Here is a 21559-nt window from a genome sequence, read left to right as displayed (position 1 = left end):
CTACTACTACTACAACTACTACTACAACTACTACTACAACTACTACTACAACTACTACTACAACTACAACTACAACTACTACTACAACTACTACTACAACTACTACTACTACTACTACTACTACTACTATTACAACTACAACTACTACTACAACTACTACTACTACAACTACTGCTACTACAACTACAACTGCTACTACAACTACTACTACAACCACTACAACTACTGCTACTACTACTACTACTATTACTACTACTACTACTTCTACTACTACTACTACTACTACTACTACTACTACTACTACTTTTTTTTCTAGAGGCCTCCATCTATTAGAGTTGCGTTGTGAACGGTATATTTTCTCATATCCTTTCACAAAGCAATTCATTGGCCCCACCCCGCCAATGACTGTGGCCGACAACTATCTTTATTTAGTATTACAAACCTTACTAAACATATTTTTCTTAAGCTAACAGAGCTTGTGGTTGATACGACTATCAACCACCGTCGCCTCAAAGTCCAGGTCGGCAATGCGGGTGGTTTTGGGTGCAGGTGACCTGGTTCCTCTCAGGCAGACCAAGGCTGACTTCAGGAAGGAGAAGGACAGCCTGCATCTCATCCAGGCGACCACACTGCTTCTTGGGTGCTGTTTCTTATCCGCCAGTGTTTCGGCAAGTCGTGCTTAGAAGCTCTGCGCCCTTGGTCCCATCCCTCCTGACGTCGTGAATACTACCGGGGTGAAAGAGCCCTGGTCCACAGTCTGTATTCTTTCTTCATATGCTCTGCTCTTCTCTTGTTCGTTTCTTCTGTGGGCTGCATCAAGGGTCAGGTCTCTGTGGCAATGGGCCATGGAATCAAAGATCCTTATGTCAAAATATGCCCTTTGTCCACGAGTCCAAAACCCTCTGGCGTTAACATCCACTCGTGCTTCGTTCAAAACATTAGCGGTGGGTCTGGCGAGGTGTTCGCCTTGCAGAGGAGCAGCATGGGTTCCACAGTCACGTCGTGACAGACTTCTTTCAGCATTTGAGCTGTCACATCCCTCACTTCATCATGTCTCATGCAGACGAAACCTCCTCTCTTGCATGTCATGGCATGGTTTTGGTTGAAGGGTGAGCCACAGTTACACATGTTTGGGAGCCCATCCACTGGCCAGCCATACCTGAGGGCAAGGGCATCAGTGAATTCTTTTTTGTTTAAGTTGAAGCCTTTTGCCCTGATAGGTAGTGTGGTTAGCCAGTTTGAAGCGCCCACTTCCTGTGCAATATCTGTCCTCCTCCTTGTGTCTTCTGGGAGTTCTCTCATTAGGTCACTCAGAGTGTCTCTCTGTTTTTCTTCTCTGTTTATGGAGATTTCATTCCTTAGTGACCTAATATCTTGAGGGTTGTCTTCTCCCCTTTCATTTTGGTTGATAATATATCCGGTCAAGGAGGCTGTGATTCGGAGTGAGTTCTCGAATTCAGACTCTGCCAGATTTTGCGGGTTGGTGATGCCGAGCCCACCCATTCTTGGCGGCAACTCCAGCAACCTCCGCTCCTTGTCGCTGGGACATTTCATCTCCCATTTGCTATCGCCGGTATGAAGGCGTTTCTGATAGCATCTTCCAGAGGTTTTAGTAGCTGAGCAACAGCAGGAACTGTCCTCATGAGGTAATTCCATTTATGCTTGACACCGTACGTAAATGCTGCGTAGGCTGCCTGCGGTTCTGTTTTGGCGATCTCGCTCAGCCTCTGCAGTTCGGACTCCCAGCGCTTTACATCTGTTTTAACATATTCGGTTCTGTATTCAGCTGCTCCAATGACTGCCCCGAGGTGTCTTTCGCCAGTCACTGACAGCTTCACGTTACTGCCCTGGAATGCGGTTTTGGCCCGATCGTATGACTCTGGTTTTACAATTACCACAGACTTCGTGGCGTTGGGACGGTACCCTATTTTAGGGCCGTGTTCATTGACGAGGTCCCACCATTTCCTGAGGTCTGCAGACTTTCCTACCCAGGTGAGGTCATCCGCATACGCCACCTGTTTGACGTTGGTGTTTTCATGGCGGATGATGTCCTGCAGCTTCATCATTCCCAGGGCAAATAATGCCATGGCCACTGGGTCGCCCTGGGTGGTGCCCTCTGAGGATTGTATGGCCATCGGGTCTCCAAGTCGTTGGTCATTATGACTGCTGATGAACAGTCTGGCAGGCTCCTTGTATGTATTTTCAGTATATTGGGAGAATATAGGGCACTTGATTTTGATGTTGTGCAGTGCTGTTTCCCTATTGATGTTGAACGCATTAGCAGCGTCCACCATCAGCACCGCCTCACATTCTGGGTCTTCGAACATTTTCCTGACGGCGTGAATGGCAGCCTCACACCCAGCCTGCTGACCCGCACACGCTTGGAGGTTTCCCACCGCATTCCTCACGTCGTCCTTCACCACCTCCATGACAGCCTTGCCTATGATCCTCCCGAGCACCTCCTCCATCCCGATGGGGCGACAGCCTGGTTTTTTATCCAGCGGGATGAGCCGGCAGGCCATCAAAGGCTCGAGGTGCTGGCAATTCTTTGACGCTAATTTTCTTGCTAGGGCGGCTATTGCGTCGCGAAGATCCACAGCTGGATTACCAAAGACGTTCTTACTGAGGTGTTTCCACCCCTTGGCATCCAAGCCTGACGGTCCAGCCGCTTCCTGTGTGTGAAGGGCGTGCTTCCAGATCACGTCAAAGACAGCTCGATGCGGGGGGGGTGTAGTCCCCAAGGAACTTCATTTCTGGGTGTGCAGGTCTAGCATCTGGATGCTTGTCCTTAAGGATCTGGCGTGTCTCTTCCGTCATGGGAAGGACTCCCGCTGCCTCATCTTCTAGTGACAGTGACCTATTTGCCATGGCCACTTTGCCTTGTCTCATCTTGTCAGCAAAGTTTCTAGCCCTGTCGTTACTGTCATTCTTGCGAATGTTACGTCTGCGTAGTCTCTCCTGCACACTACTACTTCTACTACTACTACTACTACTACTACTACTACTACTACTACTACTACTACTACTATTACTACTACTACTACTACTACAACTACTACTAATACTAATACTACTACTGCTACTACTACTACTACTACTACTACTACTATAATGACTGTGGCATCCAACAATTTCACTAATACTACCTGACACTAAATCACCTATCATCTATTACGTCTAGATCCCCCTTTCCTTCCCTACTCAAGTCACTCCCGACCCACCCTAATGTCACTCTCCACCACTGTGGCTTCATAGTCCATATTGGAGATGGTGGTGGCTTTTGGGCCAGAGTGTCTGGTGCCCCTGAGACATAGGATGGCCGACCTGAGCAGGGAGAACGAGAGGCGGCACCTCATCCAGGCGACAGCGTGGCTCCTTGGCTGTTGCTTCTTTTCTGAGATTAGTTCCGCGAGGCGTGCGTAGAAGCATTGGGCCCTGGGACCCATCCCGCCGGATGTGGTGAAGACGAGGGGGATGAAGCTGCCCTGATCCACATGTTGGATTCTTTCACCGTATGCCCTTGTCTTCTCCTGCTCGTTCCTGTGGTGGGCGGCTTGCAGGGGCAGCTCACGGTGACAGGCAGCCATCGGGTCGAATATGCGGATGTCCATGAACGCCCGCTGTCCGCGCACCCAGAATCCGCGGGCACTTACATCAACCCGTGCCTCCTGTGAGGTATTGGCTGTCCTGTACCGAAGGTGTTCGCCGTCCAGGGGAAGCAGTGCCGGCTCGGTAGTGACGTCTTGGCATACCTCCCCGAGCATGCTGGCTGTCAGATCCCTCACTTCATCGTGTCGAATACAGACGAAGCCTCCTTTTTTACATGTCATGGTGTGGGTGACATCATTTGGTGATCCACATGCACAGAGATCAGGCAGTCCCTCAATCGGCCAGCCATATCTCAGAGCAATGGCGTCGACAAATTCTTGTTTGTTGAGGCTGAAGCCCTTTGCTCTGATTGGTAATGACGTTAGCCAGTTAGAGGCGCCTGCCTCCTGTGCTGTGCGTATTTTTCTACCCATTTCTGTGGACAGGTAGTGTGTAAGACGGTCCAGCTCGTCTTTTTGGGCCTGTTGCCTTTCTTCTGAGATTTTTCTTTTAATATCTCTTATTTCTGTTTGGTCTATCTCGCCCTCTGCCTCCTGAGCAATGATCCTGTTGATGAGTGACCTGATAAGACTACTACTACTATTACTACTACTACTACTACTACTACTACTACTACTACTACTACTACTACTACTACTACTACTACTACTACTACTATTACTACTACTAATGCTACTACTACTACTACTACTACAACTACTACTACTACTACTACTACTATTACTACTACTAATGCTACTACTACTACTACTACTACTACTACTACTACTACTACTACTACTGTTACTACTACTATAATTGCATCTCTTTTTTTTCACAACAAAGGAAACAGCTGAAGGGCACAAAAAAAAAAGAAACAATAATAAAAAAAGCCCGCTACTCGCTGCTCCTAAAAAGAATCCAAAGAGGCGGCCGAAAGAGGGGTCAATTTCGGAAGGGGAAAAGTCCTGATACCCTCCTCTTGAAAGAGTTCAAGTCGTAGGCAGGAGGAAATACAGATGAAGGAAGATTGTTCCAGAGTTTACCAGCGTGAGGGATAAAAAAGTGAAGATGCTGGTTAACTCTTGCGTAAGAGATTTGGACAGTAAAGGGATAAGCTTTAGTAGAAAGTCGTGTGCAGCGTGGACGCGGGAGAGGGGGAGGCATGCAGTTAGAAAGTTCAGAAGAGCAGTCAGCGTGAAAATAACGATATAAGATAAAGAGAGAGGCAACATGGCGGCGGAATTTAAGAGGTAGAAGACTATCTGTAAGAGGAGGAGAGCTGATGAGACGAAGAGCCTTTGACTCCACTCTGTCCGAGAGAGCTGTGTGAGTGGAGGCTCCCCACACGTGAGAGGCATACTCCATACAAGGGCGGACAAGGCCCCTGTATATGGATAGCAACTGTGCGGGGAAGAAGAACTAGCGGAGTCGATAAAGAGCGCCCAACCTCGAGAAAGCTGATTTAGTGAGAGAGGAGATGTGAAGTTTCCAGTTAAGATTTTGAGTTAAGGATAGACCGAGGATGTTTAGTGTTGAAGATGGTGACAGCTGAGTGTTGTTGAAGAATAGGGGATAGGTGTTTGGAAGATTGTGTCGAGTTGATAGGTGGAGAAATTGGGTTTTGAGGCAATGAATGACACAAGGTTTCTTTTACCCCAATCGGAAATGATAGTAAGGTCTGAGGTTAAGCGTTCTGCAGCCTCCAGCCTGGAGTCATGTAATTCCTGTTGAGAGGGTCTTCTGTTGAAAGAAGTTGAATAATGCAGAGTGGAGTCATCAGCGTATGAGTGGATAGGACAGTTTGTTATGGAAAGAAGATCATTGATGAATAATAGGAAGAGAGTGGGTGATAGAACAGAGCCCTGTGGAACACCACTGTTGATAGGTTTAGGGGAAGAACAGTGACCGTCTACCACGGCAGAGATAGAACGGCTGGAAAGGAAACTGGAGATAAAGGAACAGAGAGAGGGATAGAATCCGAAAGAGGGCAGTTTAGAAAGCAAAGACTTGTGCCAGATTCTATCGAAGGCTTTCGATACGTCTAGCGCAGCTGAGAAAGTTTCACCGAAAGTGCCAAGAGAGGATGACCAAGAATCAGTTAAGAGAGCAAGAAGATCGCCAGTAGAACGCCCCTTGCGGAACCCATACTGGCGATCACATAGAAGGTTATAAGTGGAAAGGTGCCTTTGAATCTTTCGGTTAAGGATTGATTCAAAAGCTTTAGATAGACAGGAAAGTAAAGCTATAGGGCGGTAGTGTGAGGGATTGGAACGGTCACCCTTCTTAATCACAGGCTGTACGAAGGCGTACTTCCAGCAGGAAGGAAAGGTAAAAGTTGGTAAGCAGAGACGAAAGAGTTTGACCAAGCAGGGTGTCAGCACGGAAGCACAGTTTTTAAGGACAATAGGAGGCACTCCATCAGGTCCATAAGCCTTCTGAGAGTTGAGGCCAGAGAGGGCATACAAAACATCATTCTTAAGAACCTTAATAACAGGCATAAAGGAGTCAGAGGGGGGATGAGTAGGAGGAATATGGCCAGAATCGTCCAGAGTGGAGTTGTTACAGAAAATTTGAGTGAAGAGTTCAGCCTTAGAGATAGATGAGACGGCAGTGCTGCCGTCTGAGTTAAGAAGAGGCGGGGAAGAGGAAGAAGTGGAATTGGAGGAGATATTTTTGGCTAAGTGACAGAAGTCTCTAGAAGAATTAGAGAAAGCTTGGTGTTGACATTTGCTATGGATAAATACATTTTTGGTAAGTCGAATAATAGATTTGACACAATTCCGGGCAGAAATGTAAACATCATGGTTAGCGGGAGTTCGTAGGCTCTGGTACCTTTTGTGAGCTGCCTCTCTATCTTTGATAGCACGAGAACAAGCGTGATTAAACCAAGGCTTTTTATCATAGGGAGTAGAGAAAGTATGTGGAATGTATGCCTCCATTCCAGAAACAATCACCTCTATGAAGCGTTAGGCACACACAGAGGGGTCTCTCTCCTGGAAGCAGTAATCATTCCACGGGAAATCGGAAAAGTACATTTCCGACTAACTGCATGCCTCTCCCCCTCCCGCGGCCACGCTGCACACGACTTTCTACTCGGTGGGTCGTCCCACCGAGCTGAAGTAAAGTGCCAGAAGCATCGCCTCTTCAGTGGGTCAAGAGGGTGTACAGGAGCGATAGGCCAGGATACAGAAACAAGCTTTTGATCGGAGGAGCCCAACGGAGAGAACAGTTTGACAGAGAAAGCAGAAGGGTTAGAGTTAAGGAAGAGGTGTAGTATGTTGGGCCTGTCTCCAAGACGGTCGGGAATACGTGTAATGTGCTGAACTAACTGCTCTACTGTAGATCGTTGAGGAGAGCAAAGTTGCAGGCTTGTTCACCAGGCTGGTCAGTGAAAGAGGATGAAAGCCAAAGCTGGTGGTGAACATTGAAATTTACCAAAATGGAGATTTCAGCGAAGGGAGAGTGAGTCAAGATGTGCTCCACTTTAGAGTTCAAATAGTCAAATAATTTCACATAGTTAGTAGAGTTAGGTGAGAGATAAACAGTACAGATATGTTTAGTAATGGAATGACAATGAAGTCTTAGCTAGATGGTGGAAAATTCTGAAGAGTTAAGGTCGTTGGCACGAGAACAAGTGATGTCGTTGCGCACGTAGACGCAACATCCAGCTTTGGATTGAAATTTTGGATAGAGATAGTAGGAGGGAACAGAGTAGAGACTGCTGTCAGTAACCTCAGAAACCTGTGTTTCGGTGAGGAAGAGAAGGTGAGGTTTAGAGGAGGAGAGATGGTGTTCCACAGAATGAAAATTAGAACGATGACCGCGAATGTTGCAGAAAGTGGTAAGAAAGAAGTTTGAGGAGTCATCAAGACACCTCTCAAGTCGGCAGCCAGAAGGGGAGTCCTCCCTGGGGGAATTTGTGGTCCCCCCCAACCCCCCCATGCGGGGACTCCGAGGCATGGTTATAGTTCGCCATTTTGAATTTAGAATTTTGGGAAAAGGTGTGTATGTTGTGTGAATGTAGTGTGGTGTGGATAGAGAGAGGATATGCCTCTAGAGAGCATGCTGAACTACTCTCTGGTGTTGATGAGACAATAGGGAAACGGTTGGTGAGGACCTGGGAAGGGTCTTTGGACGGCTTCAGCACCCTCCACGCTTCCCATATATACCTCACTGGGAGTGGCTTGCGCCCGTTCGGTAGGTGTCTTCCTACCTACTCCAGCTAACTGGAGTTCTACAATCTACAAAAATCTACAAAATCTACAACTACATCTACAACTACTACTACAACTACTACAACCGCAACTCCTCCTCCTCCTCCTCCTACTACTACTACTACTACTACTAATACTAATACTAATACTAATAATACAAAAAAAAACTACTGCTACTACTACTTATCTTACTACTACTACTACTACTACTACTACTACTACTACTACTACTACAACTTTTCTTTTTTACAATATACGGCCTCCATCCGTTGAGCTGCGTTGTGAGAGTTGCGTTTTCTCATGTTCTTTCACAAAGTAATTCATTAGCCTTAGCTTCGCAAAAAACTGTGGCTAACAACCAGCAAATTAGTTTAATGGTCAGTATTACGAACAACGTTATATTTAGTTCTTAGGCTAACAGAGTCTGTGGTTGATATGGGCATCAACCACCGTCGCCTACTACTACTACTACTACTACTACTACTACTACTACTACTACTACTACTACTACTACTACTACTGTTTTTTTATATACTACTACTACTACTACTACTTTTTCTGATCGGCGAAAGTTGCAGCCACTCTATTGTGAGGCTGTGTGAGGGACTGACAAGCAGGAAGTGGTTGTATGAGGGGCTGAGAGATTACAGAAAGGGGCTGTGTGATGGGCTGAGAGAGGACAGGAAGGATATTGGGGTGTTGTGATGAGAAAAGTGAAATATAATTAGAAAGGGATGTGTGAATATGACTGGAAGGGTGATAGGGCTGTGGGAAGGATTGAAAGAGGATCGAAGGGAGGGTGGGGCTGTGCAACGGATGGGCTCATAATCTTACATCTAATTACATCTCATGGTAAAGTTCCATTGGTACAAAACAAATGAAAACATTTTTGATACATGACAAATGAAAATATGGAGTTGCCAAATTTACTGTAGGTAGCCCTAAAAGTCGAACAATGAATTTATATGCATATATATATATATATATATATATATATATATATATATATATATATATATATATATATATATATATTTTTTTTTTTTTTTTTTTTACAACAAAGGAGACGGCTCAAGGGCAACAAAAAGAGTGTTGGAAAAAAGGCCCGCTACTCACCGCTCCCACAACACACAAAAGTAAAGAGTGGCCAAAAGAGAGGTAAATTTCGGGTGGAGAGGTGTCTTGATACACTCTTCTTAAAAGAGGTCAAGTCATAGGCAGGAGAAAATACAGGTGAAGGAAGGCTGTTCCAGAGTTTACAAGTGTAAGAGATGAAAGAGTGAAGATGCTGGTTAATTCTTGCATGAGGGGTTTGGACAGTACAGAGATGAGTTAGAGTAGAAAGACGAGTGCAGCGGGGCCGCGGGAGGGGGGAGGCATGCAGATTGCAAGTTCAGAAGAGCAGTCAACATGAAAATATCGAAAGAAGATATAAAGAGAGGTAACATGGCGACGGAATTTAAGAGGATGAAGACTGTCAGTATGAGGAGGGGAGTTGATGAGGCGAAGAGCCTTTGACTCTACTCTGTCCAAGAGAGATGTGAGAGTGGAGCCCCCCCGACATGTGATGCATACTCCATACGAGGGCGGACAAGACCCCAATATATGGACCGCATCTGTGCGGGGGAGAAGAACTGGCGGAGACTATATGGAACGCGCAACCTCGAGGAAGCTGATTTAGTGAGAGAGGAGATATGGAGTTTCCAGTTACAATATTGACTTAAGGATAGACCGAGGATGTTTAGTGAAGGAGAAAGTGACAGCTGAGTGTTGTCAAATATTAGAGGATAGGTGTTAGGAAGGCTGTGTCGAGTTGATAGGTGAGTTTTTGAGGCGTTGAAGGACACCAAGCTCCTCTTGCCCTCCAGCCTGGAATCGTTTAGTTCCTGTTGGGTTGGCCTTCTATCAAAAGAGGTTGAGTAATGCAGAGTAGAGTCATCGGCGTAAGTATGAATAGGAGAGTGCGTTTTGGAAAAAAAATATATTATCAATGAACAACAAAAAGAGAGTGAGAGGTAGGGCAGAGTCCTGTGGGACACCGCTGTTGATAGGTTTAGGGGAAGAACAGTGACAGTCTACTACAGCAGTGATAGATCGGTCAGAGAGGAAACTGGAGATGAAGGTACAGAGAGAAGGATAGAAACCGTAAGAGGGCAGTTAAGAAAGAAAAGATTTGTGCCAGACCCTATCAAAGGCTTTTGATGTTTCTTGCGCAACAGCAAAAGTTTCACCGAAACGGCTAAAAAGGATGATCAAGAGTCAGTTACGAAAGCAAGAAGATCACCAGTTGAACGCCCCTTGCGGAACCCATACTGGCGATCAGAAAGAAGGTCAGAAGTGGATAAATGCATAAGAAACTTCTGGTTAAGGATTGATTCAAAAGCTTTAGATAGTCAAGAAAGTTAATATATAGGACGGTAGTTTGAGGGATTGGAACAGTCACCCTTCTTAGGCACAGGCTGAATGAAGGCGTACCTCCAGCAGGAAGGAAAGGTAGATGTTAACAGGCTGAGGCGAAAAAGTTGGACCAGGCAAAGTGTCAGCACGGAAGCACAGTTTTTAAAGACAATAGACACTCCATCAGGTCCATAAACCTTCTGAGAGTTGAGGCCAGAGAGGGCATACAAAACATCATTTTTAAAAAGCTTAATAACAGGCATAAAGGAGTCAGAGGGGGGATGAGTAGGAGGAAGATGCCCAGAATCGACCAGAGTGGAGTTTTTGCAGAAGGTTTGAGCGAAGAGTTCAGCCTTAGAGAGAGATGAGACGGCGGTGCTGCCGTCATTGTTAAGGAGATGAGGGAAAGATGAAGAAGTGAAATTGGAGGAGATATTTTTGGCTAGGTGCCAGAAGTCTCTGGAAGAATTAGAGAAAGCAAGGCTTTGACATTTCCTATGGATGAAAGAGCTTTTGGTAAATCGAAGATAGATTTAGCACGTTTCAGGGCAGAAAATGTAAAGATCGTGGTTAGCAGGAGTGCGAAGGCTCTGGTACCTTTTGTGAGCTGCCCCTCTACCTTTGGTAGCACGAGAACAAGCGTGATTAAACCAAGGCTTTTTAGCATGAGGAGTAGAGAAAGTATGTGGAATGTGTGCCTCCATTCCAGAGACAATCACCTCTGTGATGCGCAGGGCACGCACAGAGGGGTCTTTCTCCTGGAAGCAGTAATCATTCCACGGGAAATCGGAAAAGTACATCCTCAGGTCGTACCACCGAGCTGAAGCAAAATGCCAAGACGGTCGGGAATACATGTAGGTTGCTGAATCAAATGCTCTAGATCACTGAGTATAGCAAAGCTGTAGGCTTGTTCACCAGGTTGGTCAGCGAAAGAGGATGAAAGTCAAAGCTGGTGGTGATGGAGATTTCAGCGAAGGGAGAGTGGGTCAAGTGTGCTCCACTTTAGAGTTCAAATAGTCAAATAATTTTACATAGTTAGTAGAGTTAGGCGAGAGATAAACAGCACAGATGTATTTAGTAATAGAATGACAATGAAGTCTTAGCCAGATGGTGGAAAATTCTGAAGAGTCGAGGTCGTGAGCACGAAAGCAAGTGATGTCGTTGCGTACGTAGACGCAACATCTTGCTTCGGAATGAATGTAATTGTAATATGCTCCTCTCAATATTTAATTGAATTAATAGTGTTATTATGGCAAAACAAATAGAGATGTTCTTATGTACAGATGGTTTGAGTACCGTGCTACGTTTTTGTCAGTGTGTGTGTGTGTGTGTGTGTGTGTGTGTGTGTGTGTGTGTGTGTGTAATTTACCATGGCCTGATCACGAGTTGGACCCGCTTTCGCCAGGAGGTACCCTCCCGACGAGAGTGAGTGATCATTATCGTCGATCTTACGGTACTGCCAGGACCTCACACACCACACACCCCATCCCCCTCGCTCAAGGGGGGACAGTAACCACTCTTAGTCAACCGAAAGAATCCGGCTTGAGCGGTGCTCGAACCGCCGCCTGTTTGGCCGTTAAGCCTCGCAGCGCAGCGCTCTACCGATTGAGCAACCGAGCGGTGTGTGTGTGTGTGTCTGTGTGTGTGTGTGTGTGTGTGTGTGTGTGTGTGTGTGTGTGTAATTCACCACGGCCTGATTATGAGTTGGACTGGCAATCGCCAGCAAATATCCTTCCGATAAGACCAAGCTCATTATAGTCGATATCTGGATGCTGCCAGGACTTTCACACAACACACATCCCATCTCCCTTGCGGGGCTCGAACTGGGCCTGCCAGGCCATGAAGCCAGGAAGCGCAGAGCTTTTACCACTGAGCTACGGAGCAGGGTGTGTGTGTGTGTGTGTGTGTGTGTGTGTGTGTGTGTGTGTGTGTGTGTGTGTGTGTGTGTGAACAGGAGGCACCGTTGAGGCCAGCTCACTAACTCACCGTCAAATTTGGCTGCGCTAGCATATCCTTGAGTTTCTCGGTGATGGTCCAAGCTGGAGGCTGGTGGCGGGGCTCCTTGATAGCGCTGGCCGAAGTCTCCTGTGCTATCCAAACTTGTTTTGCAGCCTCCATAGCTGCAGTTGATTCATCCATCGTCTAATAGATGAAAAAGGATGTTAGCTCTACTCTGATCAACGTAATTGTTTATATTACTGTTTCTGGCAACATATTTAGATTAACAGGCTTGCATTACTTTATATTACCGATCAAGCAGTAGTTTATGATTATGCACTTCACTTGGGAGGTATTCACTTAGTTTAGTTGTTCTGTAACTGGAGAAGTACAAAGCCATATCTTAGTGAAGTAGTCCATTGAAGATCACTATGCGTTTTAGCAGTACCAGCAGCCTCTCTCTCTCTCTCTCTCTCTATTTTATTTACCAAGCATGATTACATGAGGCGGTACATGGAATTGGCATCATGCAACTAAAAGTTACAAGAGAATGAGCAGTACAGTGGCAAAGTCAGTTATGTACATTGGACAATAACCAGGTGTTCACCTCTTTTTTTAAAAGTGTGGAGTGTAGTGGATGTGTGAATGTCAGTGTGTCGTTTCAGGCAGTTCCAGAGTTTGGTGTACCGGGGCACGAAAGGGCGGAAGAAGGTCTTTGTTCTGGTGAAGGGCACGGTGAGCTGGTGATCCCTCGACAAGGCATCCCTGGTGGCGTGGGGGTGTGGTGTTGCCCACTGTTGCCGGAGAGTTGCGAGGTGCGGAGCAGCCTGCTTGTGTACCTTGTACATGGTACATAGGCCATCCACATCTCGCCTATGCTGAAGAGGATGTAGTGGAGTGGGTTGCTGGTGGTTTGGGGCGGTCCTTTGAGAGATGAGCCGTTGGGCGCGGTGTTGTACCTTGTCGAGAAGATCCAGGCATGAAGGAGGGCAGGATGACCATGTCAGGGGGACGTATTCCATAAGGGAGCGAACCTGGGCAGCATAAAGGTTCGACACTCCCTTCGCATCGAGAAAGTGGGAGTCACGCCTGACACAGTTTAGCCGACCTGCTGCCTCGGAGGCAGTCTTCCTGACGTGGCTGGTGGCTGTTGTTCGCCTCCTCGCCGAGGACAGTGATAGACTGTTGCAAAGACAGCACCTTCCCTTGCAGAAATGTGGGGGGAGTGGGGATGGCTGGGGGGCAGCGTCGCCTGGAGACCAGCATGAACTGTGTCTTGTCGTGTGCCAGGTCAACCTGCCAACGATGTCCCCACGATGAAATAGTCTGTAGAACCTGGTTGATAAGGGCGACGGTTGCACAGTGATCTGTACCGTCGTAAGGGAATGTGAGGGTACAGTCGTCCGCGTAGGCGTTTGTTTCAGGGATGAGGTGGAGGAGGTCATTAATATACACGTTCCACAAAAGTGGTCCAAGGACACTTCCCTGTGGGACGCCGGCATTAATAGGATATTCCTCCGAGGTGTGACCGTTCACCACTACACTGAGCGATCTGTCCTGGAGGTAGTCGTGAAGGAGATGAAGGAGCCTGCCACTAACACCCACACTCTGGAGTTTGGAGATGAGTCCGAAGTGCCACACTCCATCAAACGCTCCCGTGATGTCCAGGGCGATGAAGAAAGTGTCGCGTCCTCTGTCGAGATTATGCTGCCAAGCAGAGGACATGCTGAGGAGGATGTCGTTGGCAGACCTGTTGGTGCGGAAGCCATACTGTCTGTCGCTGAGAATGTGGTGTGTGTTGAAGAAGACTGAAATCCTCTTGGCAAGAATGGAGAGAGATTGGCCTGAAGTTACGAGGATCTGTCTTCTTCCTTTTTTTGTGTACGGCCGCCACGTTAGCAACTTTCCAAAGGGAAGGCCACTTGCTGGTGAGGCAGCTCTGAAAAATTGTGGTGATGTGGCCTGCAAGCTGGGCGAGCGATCACTTAGCACCCTACAGGATATTTTTGAGTAGGCGAGGGGGGAGGGCCTGTCATCAGTGGCTATGCATCGCAGACTGGGACTAGGGGACACAGGAGTAATCGAAAGGATGTAAGAAAGGATGGGCTAACGGCTTATTACACCAACAGTAGGAGTCTCAGGAACAAGATAGATCTACTGAGGGGGAAAGCATGTGTCGAGAAATTCGACATTATAGCTATCACGGAAACATGGGTGGATACTGCAAACAAAAACTTCATGTCGGAGTATGAAATAGATGGTTATCAGATGTGTCACAAAGATAGAAAGGGAAGAAGGGGATGGAGGGTGGCACTTTATGTTAAAGACACACTTAAATGTTCCGCTAACAGCTCTCTTCAAACAAATGGCGACTCAGAATCAGTTTGGGTGGACGTCCACAAAGGGAAAGACAAACTAACTCTAGGGATTCTTTACAGGCCACCCAACCTTAGCAGGCAGGACACCGATATATTACTGCAAGAGGTAGGCGGGGCTAGCAGGGGCAAAAATGTCTGCATAATGGGGGATTTTAACCATAGGAATATAGACTGGGAAGGCGTGGTGGGTGATAGGAATATAGACTGGGAAGGCGAGGTGGGTGATCTAGAATCTGAGGATTTTCTGAAAGTAATACAAGATAATTTTCTCAAGCAGACAGTGACTGAGCCCACCAGAGGTAACAACATTTTAGACTTAGTCGTAACTAACAGCGAGAATATGATCAGCGAGCTAGATGTTGGGGGAGAATTAGGTGGCAGTGATCACAAGGAAATTAGGTTTAAATTAGACTGGGCGGTGACCCATGAACTCAACCCTGTGTTGGTGCCTGACTTTAGAAGAAGACGCCTTGAGGAGGTAAACTGGGGAGCCTTAGGGCTGGATGAGGGCCAGATCTCAGGGCTGGAACCGGAAAGACAGGAGAACAAATTAGTATGTCGTCCAGATAGACCGCTACTCCATCTTACCCCTGCAATAGGTCATTCATGGCCCTCTGGAAGGTTGCTGGACTATTTTTAAGGTCGAAAGGCATCACTGTATATTGGAATAATCCAAAGGGTGTGGTGTAGGCGGATATTACTTGTGCCTCCACCGACAACGGTATCTGGCAGTAACCCCTCAACAGGTCCATTTTTGTTCAAAACTGTGCGTTTCCCACCTCATCAATGAGATCGTCTACCCGTGGAAGAGGATGGGCGTGTGAAACCGTGACTGAGTTGACTCTGCGGTAGTCGGTGCAGAGCCTTAGCTGGCCATCCTCTTTGGGTACGAGTAGACATGGTGAGGCCCAAGGAGATTTGCTGGGGACTGCTAGGCCGTGTTCCAATAAGTAATTCACCTCCTTCTGCATCTGTGCCCTCTTCTGTGGATGTAACCGATAATAGTGTTGTTTTAAAGGAAGGGTTCCATTCTGCAGGTTGATGACGTGACTGATAGTGTGGCAATGGCCATGATTATCCTTAAGGACCGAACTGAACTGTCTGAGTATGTGATTCAGATCATCTTGTTGTGAGGAGGAGAGGTGCTGGAGAAAGTGAGGAAGACTTAAGCCCCGTTCACACTGTGCCGACTCTGGGCCAAGACAACCCAACGACTACTGCATTTGACAAGTCGGCTCCCACGCTCCAAGATTTTTTTGGCGTCTTGGTATCGGCTACCATGATTGCCGACTGTCTGGGACATTCGGCCAACTAGTTGGCAGAATGTTTGCGGCATGCTGCCAACTAGTCTCAAGACGAGTCTCAACGGTCTATTTTTGAAATGGCGCCATGTCTATGACAACCACGAATCTGCCGACCGATTGGCCGACAGTCTTGACGACAGTCTTCCAGACTGTCTGTCAACTGGTTGGCCGACGAGCTGGCCGACTGTTGCCAAGGAGTTGGCCGACGGTCTTCCTGACCGTCTTCGCGACTGTCTTGGCGACTGTCTTGGCGGCAGCCTTGCCGTTCCTTAAAATACGGAATCGCTCTGTATTCGAGAATGAAATGTATCGTTCCGTTTTCAACCTATACGGAACGGCATTTGTTCCGTACGGTATTTTATTATCTGAATGGTTAAGCTGATATAATTTAGTATCTTAAAATTGTAGTGAGCGCATTTTTCGGTTAATCACAAAACCAACCCGTAAAATTTGTCAAAGGTTCGTCCTAACATACGTGTAAAAACGCGACGTAACGTCCCTCCCTCCTCCCTCTTGCCTCCACCAGCAGCGTGCTGCGGCTGTCACCCGTTGCATGCTCGAGAAATTTTAGGGTTTCCACCAGTTCCTTTCAATATGGATCCATTCCGTATTGGAGAGTGAGATGCTGCATTCCACATTTTTCTGACCTCAACACAAGAGAGATCGAGGCAAAAGGAGTGCGTGGATGCGTACTGTGCGGCTCCCAAGTTTGTGCCAGCGAAACATAACCATGCCCAGTTGTTATTGTGCTTGTAATTGCAAAATAAAAATATAAATTTCTTGATGGCGGCAGTGTTAGCCAGTATTTCTGAGCCGACAGCCGTCACGAACGTTCTTCATTAAGCGAAGACTGTCGTCACGACAGTCCCTCATCATTCTTAAGTAGTCGGCATAGACGACTGTGCCGACAGGAAACGGTAAAAAATTGATAAATGACCCCGACAGTCGTCACGACTGTCTCAAGACAAGCCAAGACTGTTGACGACAGACGTCACGACTGTCTCAGACCTCCCTCAGACCCCAACCGGAAGTGACGGTTGGTCCAGACTCTTGCCGACTCTTGTCGTGAAAGTTTAGCATGGAATACTTTTTTGCGCTACCCCTCACGACTCCAGACTCCCGACACGACGTCGGTACAGCAGTCTCAAGACCTCTTTCAAGACATGCCCGACCCTTTCACATCAACACTCAAGACCTCGTGTACCCTAGAGTCGTGGGTTGTCTTGGCCCAGAGTCGGCACAGTGTGAACGGGGCTCAACAAGAATCTCAGAGTTCGACAATGGAGCCGATGGAATGATGTGGGTCAGCTCTGGTTCCTGAACCGTAGGCGGAACACAAGGGTCCTCAACCACGGGTATGGAGGAATCAGAGCTGACTGTACGAGTTACACATGACATGGGTCTGGGTCTCTGAGGGTTGTCTGGTGAGTTCTGGTGCTTATAGGGCTTTAAGTTAACGTTAACTAGCTGAGTAGCCTTACGGTGGTCTGGAGTCTCAATTATGTAATTATATTCAGACAGTTTTCTCTGAACTTTATAAGGACCATAATACTTGGCTTGCAGAGGAGAGAGTTTGAGAGTTTGATGTTGCCTCTCAAGCGCTCCCTGTGACTGGGGATGGTATGCTTTTTATTTATTTAATTTTTTTTTTTTTTACGTCGTGGCCTATTGCGCCGGTAGGCTTTTTCCCGGTGGATCCTGAGTTCCTGATGGTCGGTCCAAGGCTTCTTCCCGGTGGGGCCTGATGGTCGGCCCAGCCCGTTCTGGCACAGGCGAGTGTTTATAGTGGTGCCATCTTGCATTGGCTCAAGCTGCCCTCCCGGAGCTCATCTTTAATCCTAGAATCTAGAGTCCGGGTTGATAGGTGGTCTTCTGGACAGCATGTGGGTAGTCTTAAGCCACTCGGGGGCGGCTGAAAACCCCCAGCTTGGTGGCACCGGTCGGGGATTGAACTCGCGTCCTCCTGAACGCGGGGCCATCTCGCTATCCGTTCACCCACCGCCTCCCCTGCTGTTGACAGAGACTGCTTTATCCTTAGTTGCCTTAAGTATTGTTTCCGCCAATTTTTCCCCCTCCCAGGCTCTATCCATATATAAAGGCATTGTCCGTCCTCGTATGGAGCATACATTTCATATAAAATTATGTGGGGAGATCCACGCACACACTTTTTGAACAAAGTTGAGTTAAAGGCACTTCGTCACATCAACTCTCCTTTTCATACTGATAATCTTTTACCTCTCAAGGTCCCTCGCAATGTTGCCTCCCTTTCCATCTTCTACCGATATTTTCATGCTGACTGCTCACGTGAACTTGCTAACTGAATGAATTCACCCCTCCTACGGCCCCGTTGCACACGATTTTCTACTCTAGCTCATCCCTATTCTATCCAGTTATTTCCATCATTTTATCCTTTTCGTTGATAAACTCTGGAACAGCGTTTCTCCGACTGTATTTCCTCCTGCCTACGCCTCCGTGGTCTAGTGGTCAGTGTGCCTGGCTTCTACTCCGCGGGCCCGGGTTCGAATCCCGGCCCAGGCAGTCAGCGTGCAGCTCACCCAGCTGTTCATCCTCCCTTTCGGGCTGGTCGATAAATGGGTATCTGAGGAAACCTGGGGAAGGTAAACTGTGGTAACCCGGATGTCACATTGACCCTGTGTTCCGGGGTAATGGGCATCCTCCCACCACAGGCTCAATGGCCAATGTTACGGAGATGAGCACCTAGGCCATGCGCTGCTACAGCGTATGCCCCCAACTTTACCTTTACCTACGACTTGAACTCTTGAATTTCAAAAGGAGCGTATCAAGACACCTCTCCTTCCGAGACACCTAACCTTTCCTCTGGCCACTCTTAAAGGAGCGCCTATAGCAGGCTATCTCTATTTTATTTTGTTTTTTGTAGCTGCCCTTGAGTTGTTTTCTGTGCCGTAAAAATACTTGCAGAAAAATCACTTGGGTAATGAGGGGTTTTATCTTATACGAGTTACATGATAAAAATGGCTTCATGCCAAGTATATATAAATCATATTATATGGACATGTCTTGAATATTACTTTACAATGCTATAGCAATCATTATTAAATTTTCTTTGCAAACTGGAGTTGAAAAATAGTTATCAGCCCCCTTTGCATGAACACACCATACTGCGAATAGGCCGATTGTCTGCTGCACCAGCCAGGCGGGAAATTTACGCATGTGCACCGGCTGAGATGACAAAGACTAGCCTTGGTGGCATCACCCTCACCTTCCTAGCATCGGCGGGGATGTTACAACGGTTGACACAGATACACAAAGACTGGCCGCTGTGGCGTCACACTCACCTTCCTGGCGACGGCGATGGTAGTGTGACGGTTGTTGTAGATACACAAAGGCTGGCAGCGGTGGCGTCAAACTCACCTTCCTATCGACGGCAAAGATGGTGAAAGAACTAATACATGCAGACACACAAGACTGGCCGCGGTAAGGCGCCGTCACACTTACCTTCCTGGCAGCTGCGGCAACGACTACGTCGGGGAACATCTCTCGGCATTCCCCCGCCCTCTGCTCCGCTTCGTCAGTGCTGTGGTTGGCGTCGTCAATAGCCGGCAATGCTTCCTGTGCTGAGGTGACCCTGCGCAGGGCTTCCAGCGCAGCATGCAGGTGCCTCTCTCTCTCCTTCGTCTCCTCCTTCTTGGCCACCGCCCTAGACTCATCCTGCAACACGAGCATCCTGGCACTATGGCTCTCGTCAATCACCTTCTGTAAGCCATTTTCCAACCACTGCTGCTGCTGACACCAGCCCGCCAGTGTTGTCTGATACTCGTCCAGCTGTGCATGAATCTCCTGGCAGGTGCTGATGGCGGCCAGAATTTTTGCCTCCTGCTCCTGCAGCAGAAAGAGAACGCTGGGACTGAGACCTGCGGCTTCCCACTGCCTGCCACCTATTCCAGTCCACTGACCCCCAAGATCCTTGGGTGGCAATGAGGCGGCTGCAGCAGATTCTGCCGCCACTGTAAGATTCAGCCTTTTGATAAAAGCTTCAGGAGTGTAACTTAAATGGAACTGCAACCCCTCAGGAACAGCGTGTCTGACACGGCAGCTGGGACAGGTGACGTGACTCCGATCCCTTAGGCCATCGATGCAGCGTGAACACAGCGAGTGCCCGCAGGGCATCGTGTATGCCCGCCGCAGGGCGTCGTCGTAGGTCGTCAGGCACACCGGGCAGTCCTCAGGGTTGTCGCCCTGAAAGAGAGAGGACGTTTATAGGTGGTAGTATTGTAGGAAGACACCACTCGCAACGCAGCTCCGCCATACAGTTCCTGTGGACAATGATTATCTACAAAATGTATAACAATTAACTTGTAGTGGTTGGAAAACTATCTTTTAGGAGGGCAAATGAACAAGTCCAGTGGAGCAAAAACATGTCCCAAGTGACTGGTGGTGTACAGTGTTACTTGGGATGACTGTTAAGTGTGTAAGGGGAGATGAGTGGGACAGTTGTGAGAGAGCCTCTGTAATAGTAAATGGTCTACTAGAGGCATAACTTACGGGGCATGACTATTGAAGGTGTCAGAGTCAGGAAAATGACGAGTGGGTTGCACCAGAGAGAATGATCAGCTCGACAGGATATTAACTTTGCAGAGTCCATATTTTAATGTATTTATATAAGTATTACAGGTATCAGGACTCTCGGCCACTGTATCCTTCTTGAGGAGAGTGGCTGAAGGACACTCATCCCGATACTAAGGTCAGCGGATGGTTGCATGTCACCTTCTGATGCCGCAGAAGGTCTACAAACTTGACATTTTCTGTTCAGGCAAGCCAGAACAAAAGATGATTTAGTTTCAATGCAAACTGACGCCTATCAACATCTACCTTTAATTCCTGCTGGAAGTACGCCTTCATACAGCCTGTGCCTAAGAAGGGTGACCGTTCTAATCCCTCAAACTACCGTCCTATAGCTTAACTTTCTTGTCTATCTAAAGTTTTTGAATAAATCCTTAACCGGAAGTTTCTTAAGCATCTATCCACTTCTAACCTTTCTGATCGCCAGTAAGGGCTCCGCAAGGGCGTTCTACTGGTGATTTTGCTTTCCTAACTGACTCTTGGTCATCCTGTCTTAGCCGTTTCGGGGAAACTTTTGCTGTTGCGCTAAACCAGTGACATCTCAAGTAATGGACGCCGGATTCTTTTTTTTTTTTTTTTTTTTTTTTTTGCGGCGCCATTGTCAATAAGCCGCGAATTTTGGAAAATCAACCGCTTTGGTGAGAATCGCCATAACGCCCTTATTTCTGGGGCTACAGAAATATCTTTGTTATCAATCGACGGCAAAATAAAAGGGCTATATTATGTAATAAGCGACCGGGCTCAAAAACCGACTCGACAGGGTAAAAAACGAATAAATTCGCAAAAAAAGACTGAAAAAAAAACTATTTTTGAGTTCCCAACCTTAAAACCCACTCATTTTTTAGAATTTCAAAAAAACTTATTTAACACATAATTCAGCGCTACCACTATGCTTTACAACATGATGCATACCATTTCCCTACTCTCAGTAGTTTCGTCGCTTGAGCTCGAAACGTAAACCCTTTTGATCGAAGGATGTTTTGATAGGTCGATTCCAAGTTTGTCGTCGAGCCGTCACAATATAGCCTGTTTTTCGGCCCTTTTGCCGCGATTTGGACACGTCCTAGTTTTTTGCTTATAACTTTTTTTTATTTATTTACTGCTTTCCACTTTTTCATGATTATTAATCTGTATT

At 47.2% G+C, this 21559-nt stretch overlaps 1 protein-coding gene across 4 annotated transcripts in view; it reads right to left on the bottom strand.

Annotated features, from left to right (window-relative positions):
- LOC126992715 (uncharacterized) overlaps positions 1-21559 on the bottom strand; it is a 47681-nt gene that overhangs the window by 8588 nt on the left and 17534 nt on the right. For all 4 annotated transcript variants that reach the window (XM_050851537.1, XM_050851541.1, XM_050851527.1 and 1 more), the window contains 2 exons: positions 19300-20040; positions 12189-12344 (listed from right to left, as the gene is read on the bottom strand). In XM_050851537.1, the coding sequence (XP_050707494.1) occupies positions 12189-12344; positions 19300-20040 (897 nt within the window). The remainder of the gene's footprint in view (positions 1-12188; positions 12345-19299; positions 20041-21559) is intronic.

This window comes from Eriocheir sinensis, chromosome 7, assembly GCF_024679095.1.
Source record: "Eriocheir sinensis breed Jianghai 21 chromosome 7, ASM2467909v1, whole genome shotgun sequence".
In the NCBI taxonomy this organism is placed as follows: domain Eukaryota; kingdom Metazoa; phylum Arthropoda; class Malacostraca; order Decapoda; family Varunidae; genus Eriocheir; species Eriocheir sinensis.
Note: the sequence above shows the minus strand (reverse complement) of the source record. Positions and strands in the feature narration are given on the sequence as shown.